Source organism: Bubalus kerabau, chromosome 7 (genome assembly GCF_029407905.1).
Source record: "Bubalus kerabau isolate K-KA32 ecotype Philippines breed swamp buffalo chromosome 7, PCC_UOA_SB_1v2, whole genome shotgun sequence".
Taxonomy (NCBI): domain Eukaryota; kingdom Metazoa; phylum Chordata; class Mammalia; order Artiodactyla; family Bovidae; genus Bubalus; species Bubalus kerabau.
Genome location: NC_073630.1, coordinates 16365786 through 16385167, shown reverse-complemented (window position 1 = coordinate 16385167; position 19382 = coordinate 16365786). Strand labels below are relative to the sequence as shown.

General features: G+C 37.0%; 1 protein-coding gene across 15 annotated transcripts in view; it reads right to left on the bottom strand.

Annotated features, from left to right (window-relative positions):
• PDLIM5 (PDZ and LIM domain 5) overlaps positions 1–19382 on the bottom strand; it is a 227730-nt gene that overhangs the window by 70421 nt on the left and 137927 nt on the right. For 12 of the 15 annotated variants that reach the window (XM_055587676.1, XM_055587678.1, XM_055587675.1 and 9 more), the window contains 2 exons: positions 18940–19112; positions 18554–18590 (listed from right to left, as the gene is read on the bottom strand). In XM_055587676.1, coding sequence (XP_055443651.1) covers positions 18554–18590; positions 18940–19112 — 210 coding nt within the window. Of the gene's footprint in view, positions 1–11560; positions 18014–18553; positions 18591–18939; positions 19113–19382 lie in introns of those variants that run through there. The other 3 variants (XM_055587689.1, XM_055587690.1, XM_055587688.1) reach the window with 2 other exon arrangements.

The following is a 19382-nucleotide window of genomic DNA, read 5'->3' as shown; positions in this document are numbered from 1 at the left end:
ATGACCTCTCTGTGGCTAAATTCAATTGACAATTTGCATTCCTCACTTTCTTTTTATTGTGGTTAAAAAAAAAAAACAAAACATAAGATTTACTGTCCTAACTATGATAGAAAATAATCTGAAAAAGAATAATTGAATCACTTTGCTGTACACCTGAAACACAACACTGTAAGTCACCTACACTTCAATTGTAAAAAAAAACAATTACCATCTTCGCCATTTTTAAGTGTATAGTTTAGTAATGTTAGCAATGTTTAGTAATGCTTCCCTGGTGGCTCAGAGGTTAAAGCGTCTTGCCTGCAATGCAGGAGACCCGGGTTCGATCTCTGGGTCAGGAAGATCCCCTGGAGAAGGAAATGGCAACCCACTCCAGTATTCTTGCCTGGAGAATCCCATGGGCGGAGGAGCCTGGTGGCCTACAGTCCACGGGATCGCAGAGAGTCAGACACGACTGAGCAACCTCACTTTTTCACTTTAGTAATGTTAGGTACAGCTACTGTTGTGAAACAGATTTCCAGAGCTCCATGGCTTTTTCATTTTATAAATCTGAAAATATATTGATTAAATAACAACTTCCCTTTCCCCAATCCCCCCTAGCTCCTGGTAACCACCATTCTATTTCTGTTTCTGTGAATTTGACCACTGTAGATACCTCACACAGGTGGAATCATACAGTCTTGTCTCTTGGGGTGCATTTCTAATTTAGTCTCATCATAGGATCCAACTGACCACTTCTCTTCCGTCTTCTGTGCTCCGACCTTATCTAATACACTTACCTGTTTTTAGTACTATTTCACTAGTTATTTCTGGTGGAAGGATGTTAAAATGCACCTCAGTTACAAAGTATCAAAATGTTAATTTGGCTCATCCATATTTTGATGGAATGACATCCACACTATGTAAGAATAAATTCTTCACAAAGACTAACCTTGAAAAAGAATACAGAAGCTTTCCTTTGCAGTATGAAAACCTTCAGTCTCCAAACACAAATTTCAATCCTCCTCACTCTCCACATGAATGTCACAAAATAATCAGACAGAATGATTTATTAATCCCTACATGGCAGGTTTTCATTAAGAAAAAAAAAATCAGAAACCTTACATATATATTTTATAGCAGGTAAAAGAGGAAAATGACAATAAATTGTTGCTAGTATATTCAGTCTTCTACAAAGCAAGCATTCACAGAATACTGTGAAAGCAGAAAATGGAAAAAAAAAGTGAGCTATGCCAGCATTGTAGCTGCATTCTGTACTTTTGGGGTTCACTAGAGGAGCAAAGTTATTTATTTTAGCCAAGGAAACTGTCTGTCATCAGGAAAAATGGGAATCTTCTGCCAGCTTCCCAACAACAAATATGCATTCATTTGTAATTATGATTTCCCCTCTGGTAAGTTAAATTAACTCAGGTGGAAATTTCTGATGCCCTTAATCACAAGCTAAATTTATTAATTTCAACTGCCTTTGGTTTTTTTTATCAGCCTAAAAACATTATTTGAGCCTGTTAATTCTACATTTATTATAAATTTCATCTTGAAGATAATTTAAAAATAAGCAAATAGGGCATCCTTGATTTGCACATGGAGGGGCTGAGGGGACTGACTGTCAGAAGCTAAAAGAAGACTATGAAATAAAGAATAACATGATCCAAAATGAGGTTTAATTTTTTGTGAGAGCAAATAAAAGAAACCGGGTCAAAGAAATTTTACTTGGAGCTTTGTAGTTTACCGAAACAAGGAAAAGAAGGAAATATAAATGGAGACCTTGAAAGAACTGGAACTTATTTGCACGGGAAAAGAATTTGTTCTTTGTTGTTTTATCTCATTCTCTCTCTCTCTCTTTTTAATGGGGTTTAGTTGCTTTACAATGTTGTAGTAGTTTCTGCTGTACAGCCAAGTGAATCAGCTATGTGTATATTCATACCCCTCCTTTTTGGATTTCCTTCCCATTTACGTCACCACAGAGTATGAAGCAAAGCTTTCTTCAGCACCTTTCAAATTCTGCCTTAGCTTTCATGCATTTCTCTGATCTTGCTTTTCTGTAATGGATGTTACATTATTAAATGTCCAGTCTTAGTATTATGTGAACTCTTTTTGTTGTGTTCAGTTACCCAGTCGTGTCTGACTCTTTGCGACCCCATGGAGGGCAGCATGCCAGGCCTTCCTGTCCTTTACCATATCCCGGAGTCTGCCCAAGTTCATGTCCATTGCATCAGTGATGCCATCGAGCCATCTCATCCTCTGACACCCTCTTTTTCTTCTGCCCTCAATCTTTCCCGGCATCAGGGACTTTTCCAATGAGTCAGCTGTTAGCATCAGATGACCAAAATATTGGAGCTTCAGCTTCAGCACCAGTCCTTCCAACAAGTATTCAGGGTTGATTTCCCTTAAGATTAACTGGTTTGATCTTCCTTTCCAAGAGATTTTCAGGAGTCTTCTCCAGCATCACAGTTCCAAGGCATCAATTCTCTGACATTCTGCCTTCTTTATGGTACAGCTCTCATAACCATACCTGACCACTGGGAAGACCATAGCCTTGATTTTACAGACCTTAGTTGGCAGAGTAATGTCTCTGCTTTCCAACACACTGTTAAATTTGTTATAGCTTTCTTGCCAAGAAGCAATCATCTTCTGATTTCATGGCTGCAGTCACCATCCACAGTGATTTTAGAGTCCAGGAAGAGGAAATGTCATTACTTCCACCTTTCCCCCTTCTATTTGCCAGGAAGTAATGGGGCCAGATGCCATGATGTTAGGTTTTTTAATATTTGGTTTTAAGCTGGCTCTTTTACTCTCCTCCTTCACCCTCATCAAGAGGCTCTTTAGTTCTTCTTCGCTTTCTGCCATTAGAATAGCATCATCGCATGTCTGAGGTTGTGGCTGTTTCTCCCGCGTATCTTGATTCCAGTATGTAACTCATCCAGCCCAGCATTTCTCATGATGTGCTCAGTGTATAGCTTAAACAAACAGGGTGACAGCAGACAGCCCTGTCGTACTCTTTTCTCCATCTTGAACCAATCATTTGTTCTATAAAGGGTTCTAACTGTTGCTTCTTGACCCGTATACAGGTTTCTCAGGAGACAGGTAAGGTGGTCTGGTATTTCCATCTCTTTATGAGCTTTCCCCAGTTTGTTATGATCTACACAGTCAAAAGCTTTAGCGTAATCGATGAAACAACAGGTAGATGTTCTTCTGGAATTCCTTGCTTTCTCTATGATCCAGCAAATGTCGGCAATTTAATCTCTGGTTTCTCTTCCTTTTCTAAACCCAACTTGGACAACTGGAAGTTCTTGGTTTGCATAACGCTGAAGCCTAGCATGCAAGATCTTAAGCATGACCTTACTAGCATGGGAGATGAGTGCAACTGTCCGATGCTTAGCACATTCTTTAGTACTACCTTTCTTGGGAACTGGGAAGAGGATTAACCTTTTCCAGTCCTGTGGCCACTGCTGGGTCTTCCGGATTTGCTGACATATTGAATGCAACACGTTGACGGCACTATCCTTTAGGATTTTGAAGTCTTTAGTTATCTATATTTCTTGATCTCTTTAGAGAAAATATAGCATGGGGTCTAAAGATAACATAGATAAAGAATGAGTATATATTTATACTATGTCTATAAAAATACCAATATAATATAAAGATTTTAAGGTATAATACAAACTTAAAAATCACTTGTAACTATTCCTGATAAAAGTCCATCTCCCTCACTAACAGCAGGGTACTTTGCACTAACCTTAGCTCCTCTCACTGCGCATCATCAATTTCATCACTGAATCATTCCTATTCGTGATTTCAATGATTTCTACTATATAGTTAGGAACAGTTTCTTGTATGAGGCAAAAATCTGCCATTTTGTAGTGGTAATGTAATCCTAATATTATAAAAAGAATTTATGATGAAAGTATTTTTCCAAATTCAGATTAAAATAATGTATTATTCAATAGTATTGAGTCAATCTGTTATCTATTTGAAAATATAAATAAATCTTTCTGAATGCCGTGTTCAACAGCCACCCAGTGTGAGTCCTTGGAAAAGCCAGGTATCCTGGGAAAGTCACTATACTGCCCCATGTCCAGTGAGAATGTTCTTCCAGCATTAGAGAACAGAAGCCAGTGGCCACGTGCTCTCTGGCTAAATATTCTGGATCACACATCCTGAGCTCTCCCATTCAATCATTTATTGCATCCATTCATTCGTTCAACAACAAAATCTTATTTGAGGCCCCATTTCACACCGTGCATGCTGCCCACTGTAACTTCCGGTTCTCATGGAAGTTATGGTCTAAAGTCCACTTTTCTGCAACAGACCCCAAGGATCAAGTCCATCATACTTCCCATCTCTATTTATCTGCCACAAACACTACCCATTGCGTCATCCATCCATCATCTTCTGAACTCTTATTTCTTTACTGTTTTGTGTCTCCTGGTCTGATCCATTTCCCATACCTCTCAGACCTCACAAACCCTCTGCCATTCTAGATCTTCCTTGCTGTCCCTCAGAGGTCCCTTTTTTCTCATACTGCTAAGTTTATAAACCTAGAGATGGAGCAAGTGTCCTTCTCCTTACTTTTTATGCCATCAATCATCTTTGATCCTGCAATATGCTGAGTGCTTCGGGGCCTGTGTCATTAGACCACACCACTGACTCCGCACCCACTCACTGTCTGGTCTTAACCCTGCCCACTGTCGGCTTTAGCCCCTGGCTCACTGTCTTTCTCTTTACCCCATTCCAACAATCTTCCTGATGACCTCAATGTTATCATGCTGAATCACTAAATAATCAGACTGCTGCATTCTTTAACTTCTTCAGTTCAGTGATAATCCCTCTACAGTTAGGTCACAGGCCTGGAATGCCACAACCACGCACTCCAGAATTCATAACCTTTACTTTTTCATCAGCAAGTCTAACATGCCTAAAATCTATATTTAAAATACCCTTTTCCCCAACTCACTCCTCTACCTTTTGACTCCCTTAGCTTTTTTACTGTACTGAGTTGATTCAATCAATTTCACTGACTTTTACCAACTGAATTAATGCTTCCCAAATTCACTGACTCAGCAATTTTCCTTTATCCATCAACAACCCCCCTTATTTCTAAACTCCTGCCAGTTCTTCCTCTAAAATATAAACCAGTTCAAGTCTCTACAGCTCTATTAGAACTTTCATGGCCTGAGTGACTATCATCTCTTGACTGAATTAAGAAAATACACAGAACTAGCCTTATGTTTTCATTATTTCTCCTTTATAATTATGTTTCCATAGTATTCAGAATGATCTTTTAAAAAACTGACATCAGATGTTACTCCCATGATTAAAATCCTATATTTGGTTTCTTTTTTGTGATAAGAATCTAAATCCCTTAATGTTATACACAAGGCAATAAATGCTCTGGCATTTATTTACTCAGTTGCTTATCAATCTCCACAGCCATCTATGAGGCCTGAGACAAAGGGAGAGTGTTTGTGGAAGAAGATGGAGCTATGGATTTTAGTCAAGGAACTAGCTCATATTATCAGCTAAAAACAAGCACTTATATAATTGCCTCTGACCCAAAGACGACTTAAATGTCCCATGATTTTTCAGTTGATTTTGTTGGGGTTAGCTATATAACTGTCAAAGACTAAACATAATAAACATTAAACATAATATGCTCATTGAGAGTTTACTAGCACAGGACAGAACTATTACTTGCTTATAATTTTAGAGGCCATGTGACGTGACAAACTCATATTGGGTTCATTTTCCTCCAAAATTCCTAGTTTTTCAGATATTTGTTTTTGATAACTTTATCCCATTCCTCCCAATATGTTCAAGAAGAGCAAATGATTTGATCTAAACTGCACATAACCATATCAAATTTCTTTCCTTCCTTTTTTTAAAAAAAAAAACAAAACTAGATTTGGTCCATTTTTCTACATGTCAATATATTATTGAGGAGGATCTGGTATGAAACATACTTGCTATACCTTCCTGCTTCATATTAGCTACAAATTAAGGCAGTCAGCTGTAGAAGGGGTCTTCATCCAAGCCACTGACTCATCTCCAATGTCCTTTCATTAAACTCCTTCAACCTGTTATGAATCTACTTGATAATCATTAGCATTAAATTCAAGAGGATCATAAAAGCTTTTGATAACTGTTAAAATTAAGATCTCCCCCAATCTATCCAAAATGGGTTAACTGGGTGTGATCTGTTTCTTTAGAACTTAATTCTGGGTCACAGCAATCCTGCCCTCCTCGTCTCAGTGCTCACTAGATGGTTTTTAAGAATGCTTTCGAGGCCTTTTTTTTCATGTGACCTCAAGCTCAAACTAATTTATAGTTTAGAAGCAGACCTTTTTCCTTTTTAAAACCTAGCACCATATTTCTGTTACCAGTCTTCTACTTTCTTCTCCATTCTCCAGACTTAAAAAAAAAAAATTATATTACTTAGCAAATCCATAAGTTCTCTAAATACTTAGTCTTTTTCTCTCAGTGATTTATAGCCTATTTGTTGTTCAGTCACTCAGTCGTGTCCAACTCTTTGTAACCCCAAGGACTACAGCATGCCAGGCTTCCCTGTCCTTCACCATCTCCCGGAGTTTGCTCAAACTCATGTCCATTGAGTCAGTGATACCATCCAACCATCTCATCCTCTGTCATCCCCTTCTCCTCCTGCCTTCAATCCTTCCCAGCATCAGAGTCTTTTCTAATCAATCAGTTATTCGCATCAGGTAGCCAAAGTATTGGAGCTTTAGCTTCAGCATCAGTCCTTCCAATGAATATTCAGAACTGATTTCCTTTAGGATGGACTGGTTGGATCTCCTTGCTGTCCAAGGGACTTTCAAGAGTCTTCTCCAACACCACACCACAGTTCAAAAGCATCAATTCTTTGGCGCTCGGCCTTTCTTATGGTCCAACTCTCACATGCATACATGGCTACTGGAAAAACAATAGCTTTGACTAGACAGACCTTTGTCAGTAAAGTAATGTCTCTGCTTTTTGATATGCTGTCTAGGTTTGTCACAGCTTTTCTTCCAAGGAGCAAATGACTTTTACCCTTCATGACTGCATTCACTATCTGCAGTGATTTTGGAGCCCAAGAAAAGAAAGTCTGTCCCTGTTTCCATTGTCTCCCCATCTATATGCCATGAAGTGATGGTGCCATGACCTTAGTTTTTTGAATACTGAGTTTTAAGCCCATTTTAGGGATTAGGGAGTACCTTAAGAAAAACTTCCTACCTGGGCTTCAATCTTCTCCAGAAGGTAAATAAACATAAACTTCTTCGGTATTTATTTCTGGGTTTGAGTGATTTTTGTTTGCCTGTTAATATCTTTCAACAACCAGCATTTATTATTTTAATAATAATCCTTGACAACATCTTGTTTTATATATATATATTAAACTTTTTTTAATCTCTTAAATTAACACTGTCTGGTTGTTTTATCTTTCACATTTAAATGACTGTTATGTGTATGTACATTTTCTTAACATGTTTGTGGTACTGCTTCAATATCCCTACTTGTATCACTGCTAAGAGATCTGATGATATTAACAAGAGATATTTGATTCCATTGTTGTAAGCAAAGGGTAAGTTTGAGTACACCAACTTCGCTTAAAAGTCTTGCTTCTTTGTATCAAAACTTCCAGTTTACCCATTATCTGAACAGTGATATACAACTACCTGAAGCCATTAAAATCTTTCAGAAATTTATCCTCAAACATTTTTTCCTATCCTAGAATTATTAGGATATTAGAGTAATAAATATGTGAAAAGATAAAATACATATGTAACACTAACTCAAAAACTGATGAGGTGTTGTCCTAGCTTGAACATAACTTTAAAGAAATGATTACAGACTCTTCAGCAGTATTAGATTAGATGTATTGGGAGATGAACACATATCAAAACTGGACAAAGAAGCAGCACTCAATGTATACCTGTTAGTAGATATAAAAAAGAGAAATACAACAGAGAAAATATAGACAATTAAGATTGCTCATAAGAATAATGTAACTTGAAAACAGAGTTCTTTAATTTGACTAGGAAGAAGAAAATTAAGACATACCTGAATGTCCATACCTATCATATGTTTTATGCTATACTATGCAACAAATTATTTCAATTTCCTTTTATAAAATCCCTGGTAGCTCAGCTGGTAAAGAATCTGCCTGCAATGCAGAAGACACCAGTTAGATTTCTGGGTCACGAAGATCCACTGGAGAAGGGCTAGGTTACCCATTCCAATAGTCTTGCCTGGAGAATTCCATGGCAGAGAAGCCTGGCAGGCCACAGTCCATGGGGTCACAAAGAGTTGGACACAACTGAGAGACTAACACATACCCATTCCAGTATTCTTGGGCTTCCTTGGTGGTTCAGACAGTAAAGAATCTGCTTGCAATGCGGGAGACCTAGGTTTGATCCTGGGTTGGGAAGATCCCCTGGAGAAGGGAATGGCTACACACTCCAATATTCTGGTCTGGAGAATTCCAGGGACTGAATATGTATAGTCCATGGGGTCGCAAAGAGTCAGACACAACTAAGCTACTTTCACTTCACCATCATAATAAACACACCTTCACATAAAGGTAGAAAAACTTGGGGTTTTGAAACTTTCAATGCGATGGAAACATGTAAAACTGAATGGCAGTCAAAGATAGACTATTAAGTCTTCCATCATGGGGAAGACTATTATCATTACCCCTAATCTTTTTAAATTATAATTTCTTTTGAATTAAAAAAAGTAAGCTGTAAGAAGTGTCTTCAACACTGAATTTTAAGAAAATAAGTTCCTTATATTTTCTTGTTTAATTCAATAAAATAATTTTGAACTATTTAAGGTTAAGAGAAAAGAATTTATTGAAACAGCATCATAATAGAAGCACTGCTAGTCTGATAAAACTTCTAAAGAACTTGGTGCACATTCTGTACTTTGAAAGTCAATGCCTGCTTATTACAAACACTGATTTTCATGAAACAACTTCATAAATATTAGTCTTCACAGTTAAATTTGGAAAAAGTATTCAAGTATTTCCATAATTAAATGGAAAATTAAACAATCTGTGTGTGAAAACAGAGTACATGGAACTATGTTTCTTGCTTCAATAAGATACTTTTCTCACAAGGAGCTCGAGTGTAGTAATTACTTATGTTCAATAGATGGCGACTTTTACATTATAGTCATCAAACCAGTATTTGCATGTGTGCTGTGCTGTGCTTAGTCATTCAGTCGTGTCCGACTCTTTCCAACCCCATGGACTGTAGCCCGCCAGGTTCCTCTATCCATGGGATTCTCCAGGCAAGAATACTGGTGTGGGTTGCCATGTCCTCCTCCAGGGGATCTTCCTGACCCAGGGATCAAACCCAGGTCTCCCGCATTGCAGGTGGGTTCTTTACTGTCTGAGCCACCAGGGAAGCCCATAGGACAATATAACCAACCAGTAGAAAATGAAAGGAGATAAATTACAAACATCCCATATTTTGCAATAGACAATAATTACTATTTGGTTATATACCCATTTTTGAACCTGTGGTCTTTTTTTCCAGGTTAACACAATACTTTGCAGGACTGCATATGATAATATTATCAGCTAAGCAATTCTATCTGGTTATTAACGTTCCATTTTTGCTTTTAAAAATTAGACTGTGCTGTGAAAGTCTTTGTGTTCTGTGTTTTGGGACAAACCTGATTTTAACCTCATGAAAATATGTGAGATTATGAGCCAAGGAAATGATTCCTAATTTCTTTGTGTAGCTTTTAAACAATAATTTTAGGTAATTTACTCAAATGACACATGTCCTAATAAGAATATACAACAGAGTCCAGCATATTTGTGAAACAGCAATAATGAAGACATGCACAGGTTAGCAAACTGTGTTTCTTCATTAATCTATTTCTATACTTTCACTGCCGAGGGCCGGGGTTTAATCCCTGATCAGGGAACCAAGATCCCACAAGCTGAGAGGCTAAATAAATAAGTAAATTTTTTAAAATCTGTTTTATGTGGATCATGTGAATATCTGTGAGCAACCTAGAATGTTTTAAAAACTTGCTGTAAATTGAGCCTGTTTGGAAAAATTTATGTAGGTTCTGCTGTCTAAATTTTCAATGAATGCACAAAGGTGACAAGTTTCTGTTCAAGAAGTAACATCTCTTCTGATGGCCTTCAACTAAAAATCACAGGGACATTAGTTAGTACCAAGGGACAGTCTGGAAGATTTTTTCCCCCCATAACCACTTCAGTTCTGTGTAATATAACTGGTGACTGGAGTTTGAACTGTTTTCTATCTAAAGGGAGAGGCAGTCACTCTTCCCTTGGCGAGTATATTTAAGTCTTTAGAAACTGGGAAACTACATCACACATTAATTCTTCACCATAATCTGTGAAAAATCAGAACCCATCATTACCTGAACAAGAAAGAGAGAAAAAACAAAGACTAATGAAAGTATGTTTTGGTCATGATAATTTTAGAAATCTTTTTTGCTAAACTAAAATACTACTTTGGTGGTGGTTGGTGGTTTAGTCGCTAAGTCGTGTCTGACTCTTGCAACCCCATGGACTGTAACCTACCCAGGTCCTTTGTCCATGGGATTCTCCAGGCAAAAATACTGGCCTGGGTTGCCTTTACCTTCTCCAGGGGATCTTCCTGATCCAGGAATAGAACCTGGTTCTCCTGCATTGCAGGCAGATACTTCACTGACTAACTAGGAGGGAAGTATCAAAATACTACTTTATATTTATTTGTATAGACCTATGGATGTGAGAGTTGGACTGTGAAGAAGGCTGAGCACTGAAGAATTGATGCTTTTGAACTGTGGTGTTGGAGAAGACTCTTGAGAGTCCCTTGGACTGCAAGGAGATCCAACCAGTCCATTCTGAAGGAGATCAGCCCTGGGATTTCTTTGGAAGGAATGATGCTAAAGCTGAAACTCCAGTACTTTGGCCACCTCCTGCGAAGAGTTGACTCATTGGAAAAGACTCTGATGCTGGGGGGGATTGGGGGCAAGAGGAGAAGGGGACGACAGAGGATGAGATGGCTGGATGGCATCACTGACTCGATGGACGTGAGTCTGAGTGAACTCCGGGAGTTGGTGATGGACAGGAGGGCCTGGCGTGCTGCGATTCATGGGGTCACAAAGAGTCGGACACAACTGAGAGACTGAACCTAACTGAACTGAATTGAACTGATGTAGACCTACGAAAGTGAAAGTATTAGTCGCTCAGTCATGTTGGAATCTTTACAACTCGATGGACTATAGCCTGGCAGGCTCCTCTGTCCGTGAAGTTCTCCAGGCAAGAATAATGGAATACGTAGCCATTTTCTTCTCCGGGGGATCTTCTATACATGCATAAAAATTTTAAATTATTAAATATTTTACTACATATAGTAGAAACTGAAAAAATAGTGAGTCAAGAAAAATCACCCTTTGTATGGTGCTTGACACAATGTATTTTAGGTATATGTTTCTAAAAGAATTAACTTTAAATAAAATTTTCTATGGCCTTCAATAATTCTCTATTATGGTCGGCCACATATTAATATTAGCTTTCAGTACATGTGATAATATGGAGGCTGGGTTTTTTTTTTATTAGTGTTTTATTATACTTTTAACTTGAAATATTTCCTTAGTAATGATAAAATTTATGTTGGCTTTTCCAATCAGAGCACTAAGCATTTCACATGCCTATTTCTAACATTAGTCATGTATTGTCACCTCACAGGAGTCACGGAGTTATTCATGTTAAAACAGACCAAAACCAGAAAGGAACATGGATTAACAAACAAATGTTCATTTAATATCTTCCACAACTATACAACAGATAATAACAAGGGAAGAGCATCTACTTTTGCCAGTTAGATTGCCCATAGCAAAACAATTCTCCTTCCAAGCAGCTTAGGTATGGCTCTCCCTTATCCTCACTATAGATATTAATTCTTTGATATTTTTATGAAGCTTTGACCTTATTCTGAATTTTCACTCAACTAAAAGTTATGTAAAACCTGTTGCAAACAATTTCTCTAAAACTGAACAGAGAATTGGAGGAATATGCAATTATATATAATTGGTACCATTAGTTTTTGCTAATTAGAGCCACATACGGGGGTGGTGAAGAATACAAAAAGCTTGTGTTCAAGGAGCTTACACTCTAGTTATGGATATAGGACATGGAGACAAACACTTAGCATGCCAATCAGAAAAGGACGCACCACAACAGAGGTAACAATAGTACTTCAACTGGGTCTAAGTCAGTGACTCTACTTTAGAATAGCTTTTTCTAAATGCTAATCTGTCAAAATGAATATTCGTATAGAAAGGCAGCTGGTGTGTATTATGGACTGAATTGTGCCCTTCCTCTAAATTCATGTTGAAGCCCTAACACCTAATGCAACAGTATTTTTGAGACAGGGTTTATAAGGAGGTAATTAAGGTTAAATGAGGTCATAACAGTTGAGGTTCTAATCCAAGACGACTGGCCTCCTTAAAGAAACACAAGAGACAGGCACTCATAGCTCGCGCTTTTTGCTAGTCTACAGAGTAAAGGCCATGCGAGGACAAGAGACAAGCTGGCCAGCCTTCAGCCAGACATGGCATGCCTCAGCAGAAACCTACCCTGCTAGCACCTTGGTCTTGGACTTCTAGCTTTTGAAACTGTGAGAAAATTAATTTCTGTTGTTTAAGTCATCAGGTCTGGATATTTTGTTATGGCAGCCTCAGCTGACTAAGTAGTTCACTAGAGATGATGTTTACACTGTAAACACCCACTTGCAAATAGAATTTGTTTATTTATATACAGTTGCCCCTTGAACACACGAATCTGAACTACACTGGTCCACTTACAAGTGGATTTTTTTTTTTTTTTTAAACTAAATACATACTGTAGTACTACCCAATCTATCTTGGCTGAATCCAAGAATGCAGAACCACAGAAAAGGAGGGCTGACTGTAAAGTTATCTGTGTATTTTTGACTGTACAGGAGGTTGGCACCCCTAACTCCCTACACTGTTCAGAGAACAACTATATTTATATACTTAAATATTTATATTTACATATACATTTATGTATAAATGTCTGGGAAGAAACAGCATGCCTATTAGAATGCCTATTCCCTTCAATTTATGTTTCACTAAGACTTGTGTATTCAAGGAGCTCAAATTCTGGTTGGAGATGTAGGATATGTAGGCAAATATCCGTAACACAAATTAGAAAAGGAAGTGGGGTGGGGGGCACTGTGGGTTAGAACCTGTGGCTAGAGCGGCAGGTAGAATAAGATCTTGGAAGAAAAACATTTGCACTCACCCCACTGTTCTCAGTGGCATTCCACTGGTCTTTTGGGAAGATGATGCTTGGTTCTGTGGAATTATTCAGAGCACTAGAAGACACTTCTTCCCTTGGCCCCCAAATAGCACCCTCCTGTCCTTGTGAGATCTCTGTTTATCTCATACATTTTCAAAGGCCATTCAGCTGCAGTATCCCTCCCAGGAGAGAAGAATTAGAGGTAAATTTTTAAAGATGTCCCTTGTGGCTCAGCTGGTAAAGAATCTGCCTGTAATGCAGGAGACCTGGGTTTGATCCTTGGGTTGGGAAGATTCCCTGGAGAAGGGAAGGCTACCCACTCCAGTATTCTGGCCTAGAGAACTCCATAGACTGTATAATCCATGGGGTCGCAAAGAGTCGGACACGACCAAGCGACTTTCACTTTCACACTTTAAAGACATAAAGCAAACAGCAGAAGTGTTCAAATAAAACATATTATGTGAATAAGTTTATACGTGAATACAAATAATACATTTGATTCTAAAATGTTCCATATGGAAAATTATAAAAAATTTATTAAGTACTGTTTATTAGTTACAAGATCTTATCACATTTATTCAGTTAATATTTTTTTGTTTTGAAGCTTATTTCATTAATTCATTCCTATAGCCCTGATTATATCTGATTACTTTTTCCTTTTTTTTTTTGCCAGTAAACCTGCTTTATTTCAAGGATAAAAAATAAAACACTACAAACACTAAGGTAGGAAATAAAAGTTATTTATAATAGAAATACCTTTACCTACTTATTACTCCCAGGGTATTTATGATGCAATTGGCAAATAGACATCCTTTCCTCAAGGCAGAGAAAAGTAAACATATCTTTGTTTTGAATTCCACACGTTTCAGGCTGCCCTAAACTGATCTTTCACTAATGATTTCCCTAAATGGTGTTTGTAATCTGGTCTGTGATGTAAGGAGAAGCAATGAGAAGTGTCCCAGAACGAACGATGAGAAGGTGAAGACCAGAACCACACTGAAGAGAACAGATACAAGCGAGGTTCAACCTGAGATGTAACAGAGCTAGCATGTAACCTCCAGTTCAGCCCTGCCTGCGCTGCAACGGCCAGGCTTCCTCCCCACCCTCCCTCCAATCACTTCACTGCCGGTAGGCAGCTCCAGGAAGGCTTGGAACAAGGGATGTCTGCAGCTGTGGTGATATGTGAAAACCAAGACAGTTTTTCACAGAGGACTAAACTGTCAAATTCATCACTAAAGTATGAACAGAGCATTATATGCCACATTTCTATACATAAAAGTTTTGTTTTTAAGTGACTTTATGTGTGTTCTGGGGCATTCTGTTCCCTACAAATACGTTACAAGATACATTAATGTCTCCCTTTTTTCATCTTCAATAGATCTCAATGAGAAATGCATTACATTGATCAGGGCTGGCACTAAGTATGTGGAGTAAACTTTATTTAGAAAGTTGATTACCTCCCTGATTCTTCATTTTCTAATTTTACTTGAAAGTGTTCAGGTATGATAATCACCTTTAAACTTCCCATTTAAAATGCTGTGGACAGTATTGGGAACGTACTTTATTTGTCTATATGGATTAAGAGTTATGTTTTGTATCATGCTTCCCCCCTCACATACCACATTCTGGCCACACTGTTCTTTCTGTTTTGTATACTTGCTCTGCTTCCTTCCACTTTGGGGTTCTCACACTTGTTTCCTCTGTCTTGAGCACTCATCCCAAGTCAAAAAATCACCTGGCTGACACCTTTTTCCCCTTCAGGGAATGCCATTAAGGTCATCTCCTCAATGTGTACATGTGTGATAAGGCACTCAAGTCATGTCCAACTCTTTGCCAGGCTCCCCTGTCCATCCAAACAATTTAAGTGAGCCCACCCTGCCTAAACCAGATTTCCATTATATTAACTTACTATTTTGGTAACTTAATTATCAGAGATGATCTTGTTTGCATATTTATCTGCTATTGACTCCTAAATCCCTAGCACAGGGTGCTATGTGCTAGGGATTCAAGTATTCAGTAACTACTCATGTGAAAGAATGAAAGTAGGCAACAAATAAATATTTAAAATTTATAATATTTTAAATATACACTGGCAACTACAACAATTGCAAAATTATTTGGGGAAATCAATTCATCCCACATTTCTGAAAAACAAAAACATGAATAAAAGAAAACTCTCTTAACATCACAACTTTTATTAAACAAGCTCTCTAGGACTGTTTTTATCTGAGTTTTCCCAAAGGGCATAAGAATGTACAAAATGAGTAGGTTTCTGTTTCCACAAATAATTGTTTTTCAAGGCAACAACAACAAAAAAAAGATTGACTATGTGGGAGTCATTCTAGTCTCTGGCTGTTAAAATATTAAAAGAAAAAAATGGTGAAAATTCTTAAAAGTAACATTTCCAATTTTACATGAAAAACAAGCCTGTTGATACAGAAAGTCTGTTGAAGAGAGGCAAACAAAAACAAGCTATAAATTAGGTCACTAGACTTACAACAATATTTTTGCAAGACGTTTTTATAATTTTTGGCTAGCTTTTAAGCTTGGAATATAAGATGTCCCAGGAGATTAACTGAGCACAGGAATTCAACCTCTGACAGGGTCAAACAGAATGTCCTTTGCAATCCTGGCTGAACATTTACCCGCATACTCATGGATCATTCCATTTATCTAAATCTATGGTTTCAATGAGACATTATTTTATTTTTAATTAGGTACAGTATTAAAACTCTAATTTTCAATGGCACCTATTTCAAGTTATATGGTTTTACATACATATGTTATCTTTTTTTTATTAAGGGAAAATTATTTTATTTACCTAAAACTCTCTTTCTAGTAGCTCTTTCTCTTAACTCTGAAGTTTATTCTAGAAATCTGATTCTTGTAAGATACCATGTTTACTCTAGCCAAGACCATTCACTTTCACAAGAATTTTTTTTCAAGCATCATCTCCTGAGATTAGTGAAGAATTATAGGGTATATGAAAACATAGCCTAAGAAAATAGGTTTTCTTATAGAAGCCAGAGACACAGTAGCAACTGGGACTGATGTCAGAAACAAAATCATAAGCAGTATCTGAAGAACTGATACAATTAAAAGAAAGAAAAGTACTGTAGTACAAATGAACACAGATAAATCCTAGAATTATTTTTAAAAACACATTTGGCATGCCAAATTTTAAACAGTAATCACTAACTGAAATTAATGTTAGTTTCTCCAAATTATGAGGCAGTTTCTCTATCCTACAATGACATTAAAATCAAGAATACCTGGAAAAATAAAAATGGAACCTTGATTGAAGACAAAGATGCTTCAGCAATAATTTTCACACAAAGCCTAATTCTATGTTGTGCCCCAACCTATTCTTACGTGTTTTTCACGAAAGATGTTATATAAAATAATGTAACAATGCACAGAAAAAATATGTATCTTTGTCTCATTCTATGCTCACATTTTAGCAATCTCACAAAATTAAAAAAACATATTCCAAATTAAATCAAGAGAAATATTTATTTTACCCAAGTGGTACTGTAAAGTCTAGAGAGTTTGTTACTGACTTCAAGGAAACAGAAAACAACTACAAAGCTAAGTTAAAGGCAACTTTATTACAATACTTTTCCAAACTTCAAAACGCATTCATTATTGAATTTAATCTAATATATAATACATTATATTACAAGATAGAAAGCATTTCTGGTCAGATATTTAGCGTGCATGTATCTCCCAAAACAGAGATTCCTAGAAAGAGCAACAATGCACAGTTATTTATATCACTAAGGAAACTATTTCTCTGATGTCATGTAAAGAATCATTCATATTGCAATTTATTTTATGTTCACTTACCCTGTTTTAGAAATAAAGCAAAGTTATCTTGTCTACATGTTACTAGTTAATACCTAGAAGTTGTTTATACCCTAAACATATCCACCAGCTTAGAGATACTTCCTTTGGTAGAAAATAGGATTTTTAAACTAACCAACCAAAAGAGCACTTTATTTCCCCACTGCAAATAGAAGCAGAAATCTCTTCTTTCCTTTTTTTAGGAGCCAAATCTGGGCCTCCTGCTCTTCAGACAGCCATCCTCAATAGCTCTTCCTTTAAAACATACCCAAATTATAACAAACTCCATTTATTCTAATAAAGTCATTTCTATTTTATCCTGCCTCTGTATTTGCTTACTTAGAAGCGTTTCCACCCACTCTGAACATTACATAACAATGAACTTTAAAGTAACCTCGGGAAATGTAATAAGATAAAGAAAATATTTCCCCAATTACACAAGGACATTATTTCCACTTCTGCTTCAACCAACCAACCCAACTGCACTTACGAAAAGAATTCCTTGTCCAAGGTTACTCCCATAAAAACAATTAAAACACATGTAAATCCATTGAATCAGTCTAGCTCCTTACTGTTCTCTCTTGGTTTAACATTTGTGGGCTACCAAATAGCACAAAACATGTTCATCCTCCTCGTTTTCGAAATAGCAGGAAATGGTTAGAAAAGTATAGAAAGGTTCTATTTTTTCTTTCATAAGGCAGATTTAATACAGATTTGGCTAAGAAGTTGGAGAAAAAGAACAAGTGAATGAAAAGGTATGTGCTGCCTGCTGGGGGAGAGGGGGCAAGCCTCAGAAATCACTGTACGTTAAGAGCACGTGCTGAAACTTCATGGTGCCAGTCACGTAATTTTGTGTATTTGGGACTAAAGACGTGAAGGGGTATCTTTTCCCTGTGGAAATAAAAAGAAAAGAAAAAAGAAAAAGAGATTGATAGAAGAGTTGTAAGAAAGAGAAAGAAAAGTTTCTACATTTAGATCACCATGCAGAAAACATGCCTTCTAAAAGCTTAGTCTCACAGAGCTGTTTGATTTAATAGCAAAGATTTTAAGGGTAGAGCATTTTTAGAAATATGGAAATTAATCTATAGAGCCCTCTTGGAAACTTCAATCTTTGTTCCCCAAATGAAGCAACTGCAAGACACATGAACTCATTCACAGAGATCTGCAGTGTTAGCAAAGCACCCCCAAATATACCCTTCTGCCCACTTACTTCAATACTGAAGAAAACAGGCCACAGACAAAAAATTCAGACATTATCAACTAAATTAAAAACCTCTAAATCATGTATTTAAGTACCACAAAAGGCACCCAAGTTAAGCCCCTAGCTGTAAAGACAAAATGCCATACTATTCCTTTGAAAAGGTGGAAAACAAAAACAGAGACCATTCATAAAAGGAAAGCATTCAATTTACCAAAAAATGCACCACTTACTTTGCCTTCTTTGTATTATCAGCTTCAGACTCTTTCACTGAAATAAAATAAGCAATGTCCAATATCAGTTAGCTTTTTTAACTTTTACACAATTACCTTATCAATTAATACCAAACGGTTAAGTTACCAGAGCCACTAAAAAATTCCTGTATCACTATACTGTTATTGACTGTACTGTAGTCAGTACTACAACTATTAATATTTCTACACTTTTTTAACGTAACTCTTCTGGGCTGGTTGCTTATTTACAGTACCACTAGGCATAATTTAAAAGCAAACTGTTTCAGGAATATTACTATTTCCCAGTAACTGTCCAGCAGTCTAAATGCTACTCTCTGTGGCAAAAAAAAATACTCATCCAATAGAATCCCTAGCTATTTACTTACGATGTTCAGTCCCAGTGATCTGGGCAAGGATTCGAAAAGAACGAGACTGAGTCGTTCCAGTCCTCGGACGCCAGTCTTCAGTATCCTCAATCAATCTCTTCTTGCTGGCATCACTGTGAGTAGGTATGTGATAAAACTCGGTATTACGATCCATAATGTGTTTTCTTGGTGGGCTAGGGTTAAGAAGGAAAAAAAAAAATTTTTAATATTTTTAATTATGTTAAGGCTAAAATATCCTCTCCCATATTATTTACAAGTTATACATTTAAGCCTCAATGTTCCTTTTGTATATTTTGCTTTTTTCAAGTATGTGCGACATACATGTATATGCTCAGTCATGTCTTTCAGGCATACTCACATCTTTTTCTTAAAAAAAAAAAAAAAAGCATCCTTTTAAAAAGTATACTAGGCTTTTTAAGTTTTAAAAAAAGGTACTTATATGA